Below are 20,039 nucleotides of genomic sequence, written 5' to 3'. Positions count from 1 at the left end.
ATATTTCTATTATTTTTTAAACAACTTTAATAGTTTATTTTGGAAGTATATTCCACACAGAAAATAAACAACCCACTTTAAAAAGAGAAATTACGAGTTTTTTATATTTTATTTGCAGTTTTGAAAACTGCGAATAAAATATAAAAAACTAGAAATTTTGACACCCCTAACAGAAAATTGAGTTTTCTGTTAGGGGTGTCAAAATTTCCTCCAAAACGTACCAACCACATACAATTTTTTAAGCACTCGTGGCAAGTGCTCATCTGAGCTTCAATCTATGGTCCCCCTCGTCAAACTTTCACGAAAAACGCTCGTCTAGCTAAAACCACTATCAATAATTTCTCTCACTCTTTATCTGTACCTAAACGTACATTCCATGAACAAAGCTCCTTTCTTAAAACTGCACGCCTGTGGAACTGTCTTCCCTTCCGTTTGCCTGCTTTTCAGCTGACTACAATTTGATTGTTTTCAAGTCCAATGTAAACAAGTTCTTGATGAACCATCCCTCTTGTAATCCAATTTACAAAAGTTTCACTACTTGTGTATACCCATTAACCCTTATCCTCAAGTGGTGACTCCTTTGTAAAAAAAAAAGACAAAAAAACAAAACAAAAACAAAGTAAAAATTATGACGATGATGATGATGCAAGTAAACAAGAAATTGTCACAAGGTTTAATACTAATAACACTACTACTACTACTACTACTACTACTACTCTTGGCCTTCGGGACAAGATCAAAGTGTAGTATCTGTTCTTCAGATGATTGCTACAGTGCTGCACTTCTTTTTCTTGTTCTCTTTCGGTGGAGGAGAAATCCTTCACGACTGAGACAATTTTAATTTTTGTACCTTTTCTCCACGTTAAAAAACGACCCTGGTGTCTAACTCTGTCCCGTCCGTGGGGAGGCATAGCAAATAGGTACTACTACTAATAATAATAACCCTACTACTACTACTACTACTACTACTAACAATCCTACTATTACTAATAATAATACTTATAATCCTACTAATCATCATCATCCTACTAACTAATAATAATACTAACAATAACAACAACAACAAGGACCCGGAAGTTCATTTTTTTAAACTTAGGACGATAACGTTTGTTACTTTATTTAAAATCCGTAAAACTGTTAATTATTATTCATTTATTTTTTTCTTTAAAAAAAAGACGAAAATTAATAAAAAAAAATTGTGAGCGGGAAGGAAGGAGAGACACCCATTTTTTTTTTTTTTTGTTGGTTTACTTCTACGTAGCTTAAACGCGTTCCGGTTTGTTTGTTTTGTTTTTCTAACTATAAAAGAGGTACAAATTCCAAATATCGCCAATTCGACGTGTACATCTTGTTGTGTCAAGACCAAAAAGAAACAAGAAAAAAAAAAAAAAACCCTTAATAGGGGAGGAAGAACCATGGGTCTCGTTTGGACGCTTTTCGCCGGATTTTTGTATTTTGAAATCTTTCTCGTCATCGTTTTCCTGTTGCCTTTCATTTCGCCATTGACGTGGAGAAAATGTTTCAAGTCGCGGCTTCTCGCTCTACTGTCGACATATTCGTCTTTTTACGCCAAGTTTATCGTGGTCGCCCTCTTTGTGGCCTTCGTCGATTCCCTCATCAGACTCCACAAATACAGCGACTCCATCGAGAAGCTGGAAGAAAACCCCGGCATGGATGCAGGGAACATGAACCAACGACAACACCTGCATCTTTTCCTCGCACAAAGGAATGTCTACATCTCTGGTTTTAGCCTGTTTTTGTGGCTGGTACTCAGCCGTTTGGTGACATTAATAACTTCACAGGCACAACTAATGGCCGACTATGTGGCAACTAAAAAGCAAGCCATGAGCGCCAACGATGCCGCCCAACAATTCATGAAGGACGCGATGAAGAATAACGAAGCGGGTGACGCCCCGGTCGACAGTAAAGAACATGTGGCCACCGTGAAAGTTTTGCAGTCGGAATTGAAAAGTGCGAAAAAGGAACTGCAAGTCGCAAACTCTTCTCTGGAAACGGCCAGAACGGATCTGAAAGCTATGGAAAGTCAGGCAGAAGCGACAAAACGAGAATATGATCGATTGTTAGAGGACTATGCGAAGATCCAGGCTAAAATCGAAGCGAATGATGGATCGAAAAAGGACAACTAACTATAGAAATGTATACTGTGTGTTTAATTTCTATTTCATTCATGTAAATCATTAATTTTGGGGATAAATTTTTTACCTACTTTTCACCTTTGTTTTTAAAATGACTTTTACAGGTATGGTGAAAACGAATATCGCATTTAAATATTCAGCAAACATCAAATACTTTTCTGGACAATGTAATCTCTTATGTTTTAAGTGGTGATCATTGTTGTGCGCACGCTTGTGCGTACAACGATGGCCACCACTTACAACATAAGAGATTAGGTACTTGTGCAGTTGTGCACTTGTTGAACCGTGCTGAAATAACGTTATTTCGAAAGCCATTGTTAACATGGGGAGAGGGGGTGTTTTGTAACTATTCTGTACTTTCAGTTAACAAATATAAAATATATATATATATATATATATATATATATCGTAAAACTTTTAGCTCGATAATACTATTTAAAAATAGCACGGTTCAAAGTGCACAAGAAGCACCGAGATTACATTGCCTAATCAGAAAACTACTAGTTTGCGGAAACATTGAATGCGATATTCGTTTTCAGCATACACGAGAACTTATAAAAGTTGTCATTTTATAGTTAAGGTGGAAAGTTGGTAAAAAAAACAAAATTACCTCCCCCCCCCATTCCTCTTAAACAACTACCTCTCTTTAAACCATTTTCGTAGGAAATAACATATCCTCAGTGATTCGAAATCATTCTAGATTGAGGCAATGTTTATTTTTACCCAAATTCAGAGAGCTATTTTGTTGAGTCGAATTTACCCCACATTAAAAACTGAGCAGTTAACACAAGCGAAAAAGTGTTAAAGTGTGCGTGCGTGAATAACCGTCACAACGAATCTTACCAAAAGCAAGATAAGTTACTTTTCTACCTACCTGGTTAGTGGTTAACTTGTTAATATACTTTCAAACACTTAAGTTAGAAAAATAAAAAGTGGCTGACAATATGCGGTCATCTGGGGAGTCTCAATAATCGCTCAACAAACATACGCTAAAACTTATCCAACTAGGTACAAGAGTAACTTATCTTGCCTTTTTGTAACATTTTTGTCACTTTTTCATTTTGTCTTAACTGCAAAATGGCCATGTCCAACTCTGCCCTCGCTGAGAAGCAAATAAATAATTACTAAGCAAATTTCATAATGCCAACAATACAACATATCTACATTAACTTGGTCACTTTATTAACCCAACCGCTAACCCTAAGTTCGGATTGGCAACATGCCATCTCGAACTTGAGGTTAATAATAATGGTTCTGGTTCAGTTAATGAGCTGATTTCCCCCCCCCCCTGAAGGACAGCAATTGTATCGATTTTATACTCGGCTTTGCGGCGCGTTAATTTTATTTTATAATGTCGGTATTAACATCGCCAAGTTGAACTTGTGGTTTGGGCAATCCATAATATAACTGTGCTAGGAACCAAGTGTAATTTGTGACCAAGGCTCACCGACAACCAGTATTCCCACACTTCTGATTGCATTGTGCTTAATTTGTTAAATTTCTAATTTTTATATTTTGTCCAAATAATACGGTGTAGTACCTGTTCTAATGCTACACACTTCTATTCTGTCCTCTTACAGTGGAGAATTCCTTCTAGATGGCAGTTTTAATTTTTATTCAAATTTAAAGTGTTCCCTTTGGGGAGTTTGATTCCCTACATTAAAAACTGATATTGTGCCTAACTTTGCCCTCGTGTGGAGGCAAGTAAAAAGGATCTGTTATCAAACGTTATTTTTGTACTGCTAAATAATTTTTTTTTTTTTTTTTTTTAATTTCCAACCAGTGTTTCCATCTTGGTTGATATTTTCAGTTTCGTACAGTGTAAAGCTCCAATCTTCCGAGATATAGTTTCAAAATTGGAAATCTTCGAGTAGAATTCTGAAATCTATAAGTAATTTCGAACTGAACCATTTATTTAATCTACGATGGTAGATTGTTCTCGTTCCGTCAACCATGGGCACTTTATAAAAATCGTGTTGATGGAAGAACAAGGGGGGGGGAACTTTATGCATCGAAACTATTTTCGATGCTTGTGCAGTTGGTGCAAGTCTATAAATGGTCCACAAGATTTTTTGTTTTTTTTTTTTTTATAGAAATCTGAAAAAAATCTTTATAATGTATGTACTTGTCACTGCATGAAAATGTCATATTCCAAAAATTACGTAAATCGATCAAGAATTTTTTTTTTTAAGAAAATCAAATATGAGACATTTTATCGGAGAAAAACTTCACGCCATCTTGTTTTTGAATGATACACTGCTATAGCGACACCTATTGGGAATGTATGATCGGCAAGGGGCAGACAATCGACTTTCCACACTATAGGAAAAAAAAACTTGGAAAATTAAGACATAAGTTTTGGAGGATGTTGAAAACGAAAATAGCGTTTAAAATTACAGCAAACGTGTAGTTTCCAAGATATGAAGAAATGTTAGTTTAAAGAAAGTGGGGGATCACTTTTCTATAATAATTTAACGTATAATGATCACCCACTTTATGGCCACCACTAGTGTAAAACTTGAATTTACGCCGCTGAAATACACATTTGCCGAATTTTTGTTGGAGGAGCGTCAACGTGTGGGTGCTCAAGTTACGTAAAAAAAAAATTTTTTTAAAGGGGGCGGGGTGGCAATCTTGGCTTTCGTAGGTTGACTATAAAACATGGGCACCCGATGCTAACGTCACTTGGAAACTTAAAATTGCGAAATCTTGATATATTAAACGAAATACATTTTATTTGTTTTGGACGTAAAAAAATGTCTAAATAAAACTAAAATTAAAATTTTTTTTTCAGGCAACTTTTTACCGAACTCTTTTTAAAGCAATTCGTTCGTTTCATGCATTTTTTTTTTTCCGATATTTTATTAAATCTTTTGAAAGATTCGTTCATTTAAATATTAAAATTGCTTTTACTTTCATTTAGTTTGTTTCGTGTATTGTGAAATACGAAAACGAACACAAATCTCGTGATGAACCCATTTAAGAAAAAACGTGTCACAATTTCCTTTTCGTTTGTAATGTTTTCTTTTTTTATTCAAATTCTCGTTAAATGCAAAAGATTTCGGTGAAAAATTATCTTAAAAGAAAAAACGACACAAAAATTTTTTTTTTTTTTTTTTTTCGTCAAAAACTATTAAAACATATTTCGTTTCATATATCTGCATTTCGCAATTTTAAGTTTCTAAGTGACGTCAGCATCAGGCATACATTCTAACTATTCAACCTGCGATAGTCAAGATTGAAAAAATAAATAATAATACTAACAAATTCGAAACATTACTAGTTTTTTTAAGTTTAACAAACTTAATTGAAATAAGATGCACAACTCCCCATCTATGACGTCCCTCTAGGTATACCATCTCCCCTTACATATCTGTAGCAATGCAAATAATTTAAATTGCGAAAGTTTTTAAAGAATAGCCAATAGAACAAAAGGAGTAAAAAAAAAATAAATAAATAAATAAATAATAATAAAAAATGTTACCAAAGGCAAGATAAGTTACTATTTTACTTATATAGATAAGGTTTGTGCATGTTTTAGCTTATTTTACAGCGTTTATTTACTTGAAAAAAAAAAAAATCCAAATTAAAAAATATAACTACGGATTTAGCAGAGAAGCCAACAAACGAAAAAAGAATAAAAAATTCAAATCCATAACAAATGTTACCAATGCGCAGTGCGGTTTTAAAGGCATGTGGACTGAATAATTTCTCAAAATTCGTAATTAAACAAAATACTTGTAGAAACTAACTCAAGTCTTACAATCGTACGAAAATGTAATGTTTTACCAGTATTTATTTAATTTTCAATTTTTGAGCGATTATCAAGGGTTCAAACGGTTGTAACGAAACTTTTTTTTTTTTTTTTTTTTTTTTTTTTTTAAACTTAGACTTTAGTGTCACAGTAAAGAAATTCCTTAAAATAAGTTAACTCAAAACTTATCCCTGTAGGTAGACGGGTAACATTTTTTTGATCCTCCCCACCATTTTTATTTTATGTGTAGCTTTTAAATTATTTTTTAGTGAAACTTTAAGTTTCTGACGTTGTTGCGAAAACTTATTTTTTATTTTTTTTTTTTCAAAGTCAATTTTCTAAATGCTCAAATCTCTATACATTAATAAAATTGTAATACCTTTTCTTGTCCGTCTTTCTTTTATTCTTTATTTTTTATTTATTTATTTTATTTTTTATTTTTTCACGACTATGTGAATTAAATTAATATATTGGTGCTTCTTTACAATAGCGCGTCGGGGTTGCCAAACCATAAAAAATATTTGAAGCCAAATCTTTCGGAAAAAGAGGCCAAATTGATAATCGTTGCCAAATTTTCACAAACAAAAAATGACAAATTGATATGTATGTTTAAATTGAGTGCCGATGCTCAAAATATATAAACATTTTGACCCCTCCCTTTACTTAAAAATTCACCAAAAATCAGGAAATTAACCAATTTTAATGAAATTTTCAGTATTTATCAAATAATGATCACGGAATATGAACACATTTTTATTTAAATCTTAGTGGAAATGTATTATTTTGTTTAAACAAAACATATCTTTACTAAAGTTATGGTTTTCAGTAGTGTTGGGTCAATTAATCGGAATCGGGAATCGAAACAATCGGAAATTTTTGGGTTATCGGAATCGGAAAAAGTCGTGCCTATTTTCTGGTGCCAACAACGATTCTTTTTTATTGGCTTTTTTATTTGTCTTTAAAGAAAAATATTCTACCGCTGATAGTAATACTAAAATAGTGAATATCTGTTGAATTTAACCTATTAGTAAAACTAAAATCGATAGATCATCCATCACAAGTGTATCCTTACGTTTAAGAAAATATCTGCACATTTAATGTTTTTTTTCTACGGTAATTGTGAAAAATAACAACTTTATAGTTAAATTTGTAGAGATTTAGAAAGAATTAGAATCGGTAAAAATACTGGAATTGTCCCATCTCTAGTTTTCAGTAATAAAAAAAAATGCATTAATTTATTTTTGCTTTTTTTATGAAAATAAAGCATCGTAAATTGTAACAAAAAAAAAAAAAAAAATTTTTTTTACAGAAACATTACGAAAAGCCCCCTAAAGTCTATGTTAATAAATTTGATATAACTCAAAAGAAAAATGAATTTCTCAAACTACAGATATTATCATTGAATTAAACATTGTTTATTTAATATTTTCACACAAAAAATTATAAGTGCAGAAAATGTTTCTATTTTTTTCTTTTGAATAACAGGTTTCACATAATTTTTTATATGTATGATTCTAATATTTTCCTTGCTTGAGTGAAAGTGAAACTTTCGACGTAAAATAATTTTAATATAATTTTAAAAAATAAAACTTTTTTTATTTGAAAGCAAGAACATAGAAAAATAATTCAATTAAAAAATGGTAAAAATTAGACAAACGTTAACAATAGGAATGTATAGATGCACATCTGGGAGAAAAAAAAGAAAACCGCACCCCCTTATTTTGAGATAGCCTTTTGACTGTCTGAAATTTTTGGGCTTCTGTATAATCTATGTGATGAGGAATTTGTTTTCTTATGGTTGAACGAAGCGAGAATTTTTCTCTTTTTGGGAGCTAATTCAGCTATTTTTGTACAAACAAGGTGTTTTTTATTCAATACCTTAGGACTTTACTAATTATCTTTGAAATAGACCCAGAAAACTAATATTTATCTTTCAAAGGATTTTTACAATGAACAAAATTTAGCTGAATTAGCTCACCTTGAAAACATTTTTCATAACTTTTTTTTTCACCTGTACAAATATTTTTTTTCCTTTTGCAAATTAACTTTTAGTTTTTAATCTTTTAAATGCAATCAAAAAGTAGTTGGAAACCTACAAAAAAAATTGATAAATCTGCTTTCAAAACTACGTCCCCCTATCTTTATTTCATTGTTTTTGTCCGTACCTAAAAATTGATCATTTAAATTGTAAATATATAAACATTTATATATTTTCATTATGCTTGTGTGGATTGGTGATGTTTTAAATCAACGCATTTCAGGTGAAAACATTAAAGAAAACTCCTGATTTTTATTAAATAATCAAGTTTTAATGAAATCAATCGTACTCCAGCTATGCATATTTGGCTGACAAGGAGGAGGGTGGGCGCCAAGGGAAATAACTCCATCACCGCTTAAAGTTTGTCAAAAGTTTGACGAGATTATTTTAAAACGGGCAGAAAAAATACCTAGATAGATATTTTAGTTTGTTTTTTTTTCCACTTATTTTACAGTTTCTTTGTCCTTTTTCATTTAAAGACACCCTCCTTCCTCATCTGTGAAATAAGCAAGATGCCGCAATATGACTGATCTCAATAAAATTTGATTTTCTTTTATTAAAAAAAAAAAAAAAAAATCAAATTTAAGTGATTTTTTTTTTTTTTCTTTTTTGAGAACTTAATTCCATAACTGGTATATTGTGAGAAATTCTACAATTATAAGCAGACCCCCTCATTGGCTGATTGGCCACCCACTGTCTTTGTTTAGACCAATCAGATTGGTCAAGATTTTAACCGCCGTCCAATGGCGGGCTTTTGAAGGCCTTTTCTTTTTTCAGGTGGTTCCGGACCAGCTGCTAGAGAAGAAAGATGGAACTCAATTCTCTTTGAATATGAGGCATTTGGGTGCCTCTATCCTTCGTCTCCTTGAGACTTTATTTTTAAAAGCCTAAATGATTACACTAAGTTATTATTATATATGTCTGCCAGAAACTTTTTAAGATCAGAATTATTGACCTGTCTTTAATTGACTTTTCTTCAAATGAACATTCCTGTAATTAATCCGATCTTCAAACAGTGCTGAACCCAAATTCCAGTTCCTGCTGAAGATAAAGGACTACTACCTTTCGAGGTGTTACAAGCTCTAGTCAGAGGCAAAATAGGCATTTCCTTTTTTTGCAAAGAAGAATGAATAAAATTTTTGTTAAGTTTTAGAGGTATGTTTTGTTGTTTATTTTTTGCAAATGTCTTAGAGCAAAAACAGATGGGAAGAAATATCTCACAATGTGCGATATAATTTTTTTTTCAATATTTTCATTTTTTTAAATGTTTTTATTAAACTAAACAAGTACTGATTTTTTTTTAATAAAATATAAGTATTTTTTATTCTTTTAAAATAAAATTAAAAGGAACAGAACGTGTCTTTGATTAAAAAAAAAGCCTTGGTGGTTTACAATAACACCTTTTTAATACTAATTTCAACAGGACACATAAGTACATAATAATTTTTTTCACCTGAAATACGTCAGTTTAAAACATCACCAATTTATGTACACAAGTAAAATGAAAAATATATAAATGTTTTTATATTTACAATTTAAACTTTCGATTTGCCTTTTTTGTTTGTGAAAAATTTGGCTATAATTATCGATTTGGCTATTTTTTTTCTGAAAATATTTTTTTTAGCTTCAAATTTTTTTATGGTCTGGCAACCCAGAGGATGACACACTATTGTAAAGAAGCACCAATATTTTTGATTATGTAAATTTCAAACCTCACACATAGAATTAAATAAATGGTAAATTTTTACATTAGGTTCACCTCTACAATTTTCTTTAAGATGGCCACTTTTGTAGGTTTTCGACTATACTTTTTGAAACTATAATTTCTATGTTTCCTGGAATTTTAAACATTATTTTTGTTCTTAGCACCTTAGAAAACCTATAATAGTAGTAATTTTAAAGGATTTTTTGAGGGTGGAAAGACACTGCCCCTTTACCTAATATAAAAATAAAAAAAAGAAACAAAGAAAAAACAAAGCTGTTTCGTTTCATTCTTCAAGGAATTGACCCACATCCTTGTTACTCCTCTTTGCATCCTGTTCAATACCAGCCTCACCAATGGATATGTACCTTGTCAGTGGAAGCCATTGTAACCCCTATTTTTAAAAAAGACAACAAGTCCAACCCGGCCAATTACAGACCAGTCTCCCTCACATCAATTGTTTGCAAGATCTTGGAACGGCTTATATTCAAGGACATTACTGACCACTTCAAGAAAAACAACTTACTTTGCGAATAACAACATGGATTTTCTGGCAAGTCAACCGTCACTAACCTCATTGAAGTTCTTAACGTCTAGACAGAGGCACTGAGTCATAATCTACCAGGTGATGTCATCTTTCTGGATTACGCTAAGGTCTTTGACACTGTCCCTCATGAGCGACCCCTCGCACAATTGAGTGCCTTCGGAATCCGGGGTTATACACTACAGTGGGTTCGTAGTTTTCTCACACACTGGAAACAGAAAGTCATGGTCAATGGAACTTCTCACTGCTGATGCAATTCTCTATTTATATAAGAGCCAGGTACGTCCAAGGATGGAATACTGTTGCCACATCTGGGCAGGAGCTGCTAGAAAGGACTTGTCCTGCCTTGATAGAGTTCAAAATAGACTTCGTAGCCTCGTAGGAGTTGTCCTTTTCTCTTCCTTGCAACCTCTATCTCACAGAAGAGATGTTGCGAGTTTGTCTCTGATGTATCGTTATTTTCATGGAAAGTGTTCGACTGAGCTTCAATCTATGGTCCTCCCTCGCCAAACTTTCACAAGAAACACTCGTCCAGCTGTAAACACTATCAATAATTCCCCCCACTCTTTATCTGTGCCTAAACCTAAACGTAGATTCCATGAACAAAGCTTCTTTCTTAGAACTGCACGCCTGTGGAATTGTCTTCCGTTTTCCTGCTTTCCGGCTGACTACAATATGGTTGTCTTCAAGTCTAACGTAAATAAGTTCTTGATGAGCCGTTCCATATAAGTTATCAAATTTACCAAATTTTCATTACTAATGATTACTATATGGTCCAATTTCTACTGTACACTCTGTAACCCTTATCCTTGAGTGGCCTCTTGGCCTTAATAATGTGGTGATACCTATGTAAAAAAAACCCAAAAAACTTGTTCTGACTGGGCGAATGTGACTAGCGGTGTGTCACAGGGTTCTGTTCTTGGCCTACTGTTTTTCATTCTCTTTCTTGCTGATATCCCAATCCCAGAGATACCGGAGAGTTTCATTATCATGTTCGCTGGACACCAAGATTTTTTAAGTCATTACTGATTCGCAGGATACTCAGCACTGCAGTCTGCAGAGTAACCTAAACCAACTCCAATCCTGGGCGAACATCATGTGCATGCAGTTCCATCCTGAGAAGTGTACAACAATGCATTTTCGTGATAACAATCCCAAGCATTCATACACCATGATATATAACGATGGAAGCTGCTGCATTCTAAAAGAGACAAATGAGGAGAAGGATCTGGGTGGAATCATTGGCCGAATGTTGTCCGGTTTTCCTACTGAGTCAGTGACCTTGTCCTCATATTTTTCATGTGAATTACGAATGCTACTTGAAACTCTTTGACAGAAGAGGATCAAAACTTCAGCATATGCTCTTAATACCTTAGTCAGGTAACTAATGACCTTGACTTATGATATACTTATGATAATAAATAACTGAGAAAAATGTGAAAAAAATAATACAAAATGTTTTGTTTCATATTTTTATTTCTGGTTCAATGTTTTACTGTCTTAATTCGAATTCAAGGTGAACTATTTCCTTGGGATGAATCACACCCATGGTAAGGACTCAGTCAACATTACCCATAACGTTATTATATAAAAACATGGGGAGGGTGTTCACTGTACTTTCACCTAACAATTTAATAAACAAAAGATGCCATAAAACTTAAATTTAACTCGAAAATATTATCCAAAATATAGCACGGTACCTTCTTTGCATAAGTATTATAGTTTATTTTTAAAAAATCTATAAACCTATTAAAAAAATGGGGCGAGGGGGAAGCGGAGTTCACTTAAAATGTTATCTTTAAAACTTTAATTTGAATTTTGACGGTTGCAACCGAAGAAAAACTTTCCAAAATGTTTCTGGTTTGTTCTTGGTGCTTTTTCTCCCAGTAATACTGTTTATGGGTTTGGTTTACAATACATAGAGACTCTACAAAAATGGTAAAAAATTTCAAATATATTGTGCGAGCCCTTTCTAGTCTCACAATAAAACACACATTCACATCTCAAGCTATTTTTTCACACACAAACATACGCACACACGTAGATATATTCACGTTCGCGTACATACACCCACATTCATGTGCATACACACACACGCTAACGTACACACACATATACGCACACGTATGCACACATGGGCAACGTCACTTCCCCTTTAAAGGAAATCCACATATGCGCAAAAGACCACCGGAAACAACTATAAAAGCAAGAGACAAGCTGTTTCCTTCCTTTTCCAATTCGGCTCCCGAGCTGAGAGGTCGACAGACCAGCCGCCTCCTTTTGGGGCGCACGCGCCTCACACCACCTGCTACTGTGTGGGGCAAGAGCTAACAGAGAGTACGTACACTTTATACACTTTCTCTCTCCATGAACTGGATTGACTTTCTCACTCTTTTTTCCCTTTTGCTTTGGTCCATCAACCAGACAAGTTCGCGCTCACAGCTAGTGGCCTGAAGACATTTCCACGTGGACAAGTACCAACATGTGCGCGCAGCTTTACTGATATCAACCGTCTATCTTTTTCTTTGTCTACACGCTGGACTGCCATTTCTCGTTCCACTACATTACTCACTCCTCTTTCCACGCGCGGACATGAACACGTGTTACACCTAAAACATTCATTTTTCAACAGAAAATAAACAACATGTTTATTTCATCCAGCAATTGAGTTTTGTTTCCTTCTTTCCATTCGTTTCATTATTTTCTTTTGTAGCGAGTTAGGATATTTATATCCTGTTCCGCAACAATATAAAAAATATTATTGAACGCAAGATAAGTTACTCTTCTACCTATCTGGAAAAGTTTTTAGCAGTTTTGCTTGCTTTAAAATGTTTATTCAGTTTGTCGACCGTTAGGTAAGAATAAAAAAAATGGCCCTGAATTGACACCTAAATATTTAAAATTTGGATCATGACTTAAACACACACACACACACACACACACACACACACACACACACACACACACACAATACGGTTAGAAACCCAGTCATATATGTTACTGTGACATATTGATTGAGTTTCGAACAGTATTTTGTATACTTTTTTTTTTTTTAATCTATTAGATCATCATGATTTTTCTGTAGTTTTGTTTTTTGGGCGCGTCTACACTATTGGGACGAGATTGCGGAAATCGTAAAACTGAATTTCACATGAAAACAATGGTATCTACGTATTCCTCGTATTTTTAAGATGATTATATCCAAAAATTACGAAAATCGATAAGGTAGAAAATTATTTATTAAAGAAAATAAAAATAGAATTTGACGAAAACGATCGTAAGACACAAGAGAGTTCAAAGGCGAAGTAATTTTCAGTTTCGATTTAAACAAGATGGCGGCAATTTTTCATCTGCTACCACGATTAAAGTTTTTTTTTTTTTAAATAATTCAGCCATATTCAGATGATTCCAACTGCAATAATTTGAAAGCTATATATTGAAACTTATTAGAATTCACAAATAAATCAGTTGAAACCATTGTTCCCCCCCCCAGCTACCCTACTCCCCGGGGAGTTGGTCCCCATTTCCCCTTCACTCCTCACATTAAAAGTCGGCATTGTGCCTAATTTGCTCGGTGGGGGAGCAAATAAATACCAATACCAACCATTGTTTTTTTTTTTATCTGAATTCCGGATTCTCCTTTTAATTCCGGGCAATCCCCGAGTGTTCGTGCAAATTTCATTATAAAATCAAAACTCCAGTTCCTTTCGTTGTAAAATTAAAATAATGTTCAGTAGTAAATGTGAAGATTAATACCTTCAGCAAAATCACCCTCACTTCCAAGAAAAATGAGATTCTACTTTTTTAGGTGATTACTTGTGAACCCCCTGTAAAACTTTGCTAAAAACAAAAAAAAACAAACAATTATATTAGAATTGAAAGTGGGGGAGCAGTTTCGTATATAAATTTAATGCATAAATTACACCCTATTCACTGACCATTCTAACTTTTTAGGGCAGTTAACCAATTATTTTTTATCATTAAGCATAAGTTATTGGGCAATGTCGTAAAATCACACCTAATTGCGGAAACAACAGATGGCCCTCACAAAAAAGTGCATAGAACTTGTTCTATAGCAAATAAGCTGGGGGTTCACGGTCCTAAAATGCTAGAATGATTAAAAAATGGGGGACCATTTTATGTTAAATCTACATACGAAGATCCACCACTCTAAATTCTAAAATAATAATTTTTTAATTATTTTTCCTCCCCATGTTAAGAACAGCTTTCGGAATAAACACCCCACAACCTCGAAAGCCGTTCTTAACATGGAGAGGTTGGGGCGGGGGCGGGGGGTTATTCCAAAAGCCGTTCTTAACATGGGGTGGTTGTTGGGGTGTTTATACTACGCTGGCTGGGGCAGGTCGTAAAAATACCGATGAATGTACAGAAAGTTACAAAACGCCCTCTTTCCTATGTTAAGAATGGGTTTCTAAATGATAACGTGATTATTTCAGGACGGTCCGTATTCTGCACGAGTATCTTTATTGTATTTTATTTATTTATTTATTTATTTTGTACAGTGTGATTTAACTGACGATGGTAAATCTACAATCAAACCAATAATATTATTGTTTTGTTTTTAACAAGTTTGTTGTTAGTTGGGTTTTGTATACATGGCACCTCTCGGGGGAACTGGCTCCCCCACCACCATCACCTTTCGGTCTTGTACCACATCTTGCTTTAGCCCCAAGCAAAGTAAAAAGAAAAAAAAAACTTTTATATATGTGTTTAGATGTAGGAAGCATTTCTAAATAACTTAAGAAAATTAAAAAAAAAAAATGATACTTACTTGGTCTGGGTCTAGTTTGTTAAGCCGCGCCGAATAGTTAAAAAGTAATAAATAAGTAACGAAGAACGAAAACACGGGATGCTAGATGACACGTTCACATCATGCGTTCATAACGTGGGGATACGTGCCTTTATTTACGGTATTTAGTTTATAGAGTATACCCCCTTTCCCCAGCTTTCCAGTAAGTAAAAAAGTAAACACAGTTTTACTGCTAGGAATGTGGACGTTGAAAAAGAAAAAAAAAAAAGGGAGGGAGAAACGAAGAGGTTGATTGGTTGCTTGCTGGATTTTACGGCATGTCGACCGCCGTTAGCTCAGTTTATACTGCTTAATACCCTCCTCTTTCTCCAAGAGGCTAGACACAACGTCAGGTATGGGGGGGGGGGGTTAAAAGCCAACACTCTAGAATTAGAACGCTGTGGCCAATATAAAACGCCTGGGCATCCCCGTCGACATTCCGCGACTGTTCAGCAATAAATGTTTCTCCAAGAGAAGGTAAAGCCTGGGAGGGCGGATCTCCTGTGACTGAATAAAACCATACTTTAGCCCAACATTGTTGGACTAGAAAAAACCACAGTGGGAGATTTTTTTAAATTTTCACTCCAAACAAGGCACGGTGCCACTTTGATGTAGGGTGCTAGCTACTATCTTTGACATAATCGCAGGGATACTATGAAGGGAGTTGAGCAGCAAGATGTCTGTTTACATTACACTTGAACTTCTGCATGTCAGTACAGTTGGGGAAGCAGGAAGCCAGAGGGGAATTCCAAAGTTCAGGAGTTCTGGAGAAGAAACTATTAGAGTAGAAGGCTTTCTGGCATCTGGGGATCTGAGATCCCCGGGATCTCTACTGCTGCTTTTCGGGTTTGACGAGGAGGCGGGGGGGGGGGTCACGGCCAGGGGATACAAGAGCTTGCAGTTAGTCGGATTGGTTGTATGTCAAAATCATACTTTTTTTTTTTTTTTTTTTTGTATATACTCCTGTTTGTAGATTAATTTGGTTAAAATCAAGTTTCGTACTTCTTTGTTGAAATACTTCGTCAGCTGATCTGATATGAATGCCCCGGAAAAGTCAGTTCTGATTAATCTTTATCAGTTTCAAAATATACAAACGAACTTGACTGTTTTTTTTTTCTTCTTCAGAATAACAGAATATTTTAAAACGGATAAATTTAACCAAAAGTGACTTTTCCAGGGCATATCAGCTGACGAAGAATGTCAATAAAGAAGTACAGAACTTGATTTTAACTTAGTTTTCACACCTGAAGCTCTTCCCTATCTCTTATGGCCTCTGTATTTATAAAAAAAGGATTAGGGGTGGGAAAAGATGCCATAGAGGTCACAACAAAGCATACATGAAATGAACAACGTTGGAAGTGTGTAGATTCTGACTCCATATAATTAAAGACAGACGAATATTGAAGGTTGAGAACCGATTTTATTTACTACTAACAACTTGTATTAGAAGAGGCAAAGTGTTCGTAGGATGGAATGTGATTTAACGAAGAATAGATTGTCCGATGGAGATATTTGACAGTTTGTATTACGGTGAAATGTTCGTAGAATGGTTGTAGGTATGTATGAATTGACAAGTAATGAATGTTCGTAAAATGTAACTTATCTTTTGGACGATGGAGAGGGTTAGGGTTGGGCGGTCATCCTGCTGTCGGTGATGCGTGTCCTGACTTGTAACTGGAAAGCGAGTGACTTCTTTTATCAGCGCTAGCAGCCCGGCTTCTTCGTCGTCTTTCTCCTCCTCTCTTCTTTGGTTTGTGTGAATTAGGCATTGTTTAGAATTGAAGGCGTTTGGCCCATAACATGAGAGCATAGTCGGCTTCAGTTCACTGGTGCCTTATTTCTTTTTCTTCTTCCTCTCTTTAGGTCAGGTGGGAGAATCCGTCTGTGCGTTCACTGACGCAGCAGGGCGAATCTCCTCTTCCTACTTCTTGGTCCCCTCGTTTTATAGTGGCAAACCAGCTCCCAGCGACTGTGATATTTGAGGTGCTTATTTTAGGCGCGGAACTCTGCCATTGGTCGATAATTATTTTGTGGTTATCTTATTTTTTTCTTCCCAAGCGGAAGCGCCGCGTGGAGCCATGTGCAAAAGACGATTTTTCATTTTCTCTCTCATGGTGGATGCGTTCACATCCGGTTCGCTGCTAATTCTCACCATGTTCCCACACTCTACAAATCTATCAGACCATGTATGGAGTTCTGCTGTCATATTTGAGCTGATGAATCTGTGTTCCATTTGAAGGTTCTTGATGAATTGCAGAAACGTATCTGTAATTTAATTGATTTATATTATGCCAAGGGGTTTGTGTTCAATCACTAAAAATGAAGCTAAATGTTGGTTTTTAATAAATATCTCAAAGGCATAAAGACCTGGGAACCATCTACCTTAATCTATCTCTACTCTCTACTATTATATAAAAGTCAGTGTGTGTGAGAGTTCCTTCCTCATACATTCTGAAATGGCTGATTCAACTACGAATTTCACATAAACATCTCATTCTAAGTCAATGGACTATAACTTTTGCTCATATTTATTGAGCTAAAACGTCTAGTAGCTATTATATATTAGATCCTATCTTGATAAAGTTGTAGAGGACTAAAAATTAGAGGACACCGGAGAGGAGTAATCTGCCCCTGCTCTAACGCTTGTTGTTTTTTCCCTTTGGTCATGGGCAGACGTGTTGCCTTTCCCTCTCAAGAAGAGGAGAACCTTCGTTCCACCACGAGGTGAGCTCTGAGAACTTTTTCCACCAGTCGGTGAGTCTTATCGAACTGTCTCTATTGTATTGTGTTTTATTGTTGTGTAAATGTCTGTCAGTGTATAATAAATGTGTAAACGTAATTGTGTTTATTCATATATTTTTTGTTTAGTTAAAACTAACAAAGTGATGATTAATTTTATAAATAAAAATAAACAGATGGAATATATAAACTTACACTATTTCTTAACTCATCAAAAGTTAAGCAACAAGGAATATAACTAAACGTTTCTCGTATTTCATGAATGTTTAAAAAGTAGTAGGTGTCAGTGGAAGTAATTGGTTAAATAAAAGTGTAAAATTGTTTTTGATTTGCTTGTAAATTGCAAAGGTTTTAAAATTACAAATGTCTGAAAAAGCGGTTTGAAATTGTAGAAGAAAATTGAAAATATCTCCACTCTTAAATAAAAGTCACTTTTTTTCTTTTTTTTACATGGGGATCACCACTTATCAAGGCCCGTAAGCCACTCGGGGATAAGGGTTATTTTGTGTACAATAATCAATGGGATAATATCATAGTAATAGTTGGTATTGGAGATTTGATAAAGCGTCTTACTTAAGGGGGCGATTAATCAGGTATTTGTTTATGTTGGACTTGAAGACGTCCAAGTTGTAGTCAGGTGGGAAACAGGCAAACGGAAGAGAATTCCGCAGGCGTGCACTTCTTAGAAGTTTGTGTGAAAGGAAGAGAGAGAGTTCCTTTCTCATAGATTCGGAAACAGCTGAGCCTATCTTTTTGTAATTTCACACAAAGGTAATTTATATTTCTGACAGTGTTCTTCATGTATCGTACAGAAATTCATTCGATAAGTATTGAAAACTAAAAACAAAATCCAATCTTAAAAATAGTCTTTCTTCTTTCATAGATAAAAGAGAAGAATTTTTACAGGGGAGTATTTTATGTTACACTGGTGTAACTTTGGCTGGTGTAATGCAAAATATTCCCCTGTAAAAATTCTTCTCTTTTATCTATGAAAGAAGAAAGATTATTTTTGGTCCTGGATATGACCTTAAACTATATCCGATGGTGAGGTCCCAGCTTGCGGGCTTTGGGGAGTGTGGAGCTACCCTAAAATTGCCATTGCTCCCAGATCCACTCTGACCCAGAGTAGTAGTACCTGTTAGGGTCCCAACTATGGGTTAAATAGAAACCGACTTAAAAAAACAAATATACTCTATTAAAAAATTGTTCTTCAAAATCACTGGATTCAGCATTAAATAACCCAAAAGGGTTGATATGCCGTAAAACAAAAACAACCAACCAACCAACCAACCAACCAACCAACCAACCAAAGACTATTTTTAAGATTGTGAAGCCCAAATATCAGCTGACGTGATATTGTAAACAAACACAAACAGCATTTATTATAATTTATTATTAATGTTTATATTTTTTGCGAATTAGTCCACCAGGCTGTAAAAGCCTCTTGTTTCATTGAAAGCTGTTCATGCTACAGTGAACTGGTGTTGAAAAGCAAGCACAGTGCTTTAATTAATTTTTGACAGGATTTCTTACAGGCAAAAATGTCTGTGGCGTTTATTGCATGTGTATATTTTATTCTCCACCCAAAAATAAAAGGTTTGATATTTTGTTTTGTTGTGGAAAACTGAGTTTTGTGTTTTTTCTTAGTTGTTGAAGAAAAAGTTGGTGCTATTTGTTTTTAACTCACATGGCCGTGATGTGTGTTCTGAGAGTGTCAATTTTCATGTCTGTTTTTGCCAACCAGCATGTATTGTTGCAAAAACAAAGGAGCAGTGATTTAATACTGTGACAATACATGCAATAAATAGTTCACCAAATACAGACAATTCTTTACCGGAATGGTTAACATCTTTTCTGAGGGCACAAGCCTTATTTCACTGCATCCCTCTTTTGGGTTCTGTGAAGCTGCAAAAAGATTTCCTCTGAAGGACACCAAAGACCAGATGATATTTTATATAACATTTATTCCTTGAATCATATATATATATTTTTTTTTAAGTATTAAATATATCTTGGCAAAATCATCTCACGAAGCAGCAACTTTATGGCAACCTACCTGTCATATCTAATACCAACAAGGAGAGACGCCAACGATTTGCCAGTCACCATCCAAGGAGCAAGCATGAATTGGTGAGTGATGTATTGCTATGGACTCCACGATACAGACGCGCAACCAAAGGACAACCTAGATCCACATACATCCTGCAAATAGCACACGACACCAACTGAACCTGAAGATCTGAGGCAGCTGATGAAAGACAGGAAACTCTGGAAAGGAAGAGTCACATTGGTCTGA

At 34.7% G+C, this 20,039-nt stretch overlaps 2 protein-coding genes across 3 annotated transcripts in view; one reads left to right on the top strand and one right to left on the bottom strand.

Moving 5' to 3' along the window:
* The window catches only part of LOC145256485 (ankyrin repeat and SOCS box protein 15-like), a 28,032-nt gene extending 12,706 nt beyond the window's left edge, over nt 1–15,326 (bottom strand). The window contains exon 1 of one of the 2 annotated variants that reach the window (XM_080115431.1): nt 14,987–15,326. Coding sequence is in view for 1 of the 2 variants with exons in the window: in XM_080115430.1 (XP_079971556.1) it covers nt 4,282–4,304 (23 nt within the window). In the remaining variant the exon portion in view is untranslated. Of the gene's footprint in view, nt 1–4,281; nt 4,421–14,986 lie in introns of those variants that run through there. The other variant, XM_080115430.1, reaches the window with a different exon arrangement.
* On the top strand, nt 1,225–2,231 carry LOC145256486 (B-cell receptor-associated protein 31-like). Its single transcript, XM_080115432.1, has one exon. The coding sequence runs from the start codon at nt 1,416–1,418 to the stop codon at nt 2,145–2,147; it is 732 nt and encodes a 243-aa protein (XP_079971558.1). The 5' UTR covers nt 1,225–1,415; the 3' UTR covers nt 2,148–2,231.
* Nucleotides 15,327–20,039: the final 4,713 nt, after the last annotated feature.

The sequence above is a fragment of the Euprymna scolopes genome, chromosome 32 (genome assembly GCF_053919585.1).
Source record: "Euprymna scolopes isolate OS-2025 chromosome 32, ASM5391958v1, whole genome shotgun sequence".
Lineage (NCBI taxonomy): Eukaryota > Metazoa > Mollusca > Cephalopoda > Sepiida > Sepiolidae > Euprymna > Euprymna scolopes.
The sequence above is the reverse complement of the archived record's forward strand: the minus strand, read 5'-3'. Positions and strand labels throughout refer to the sequence as shown.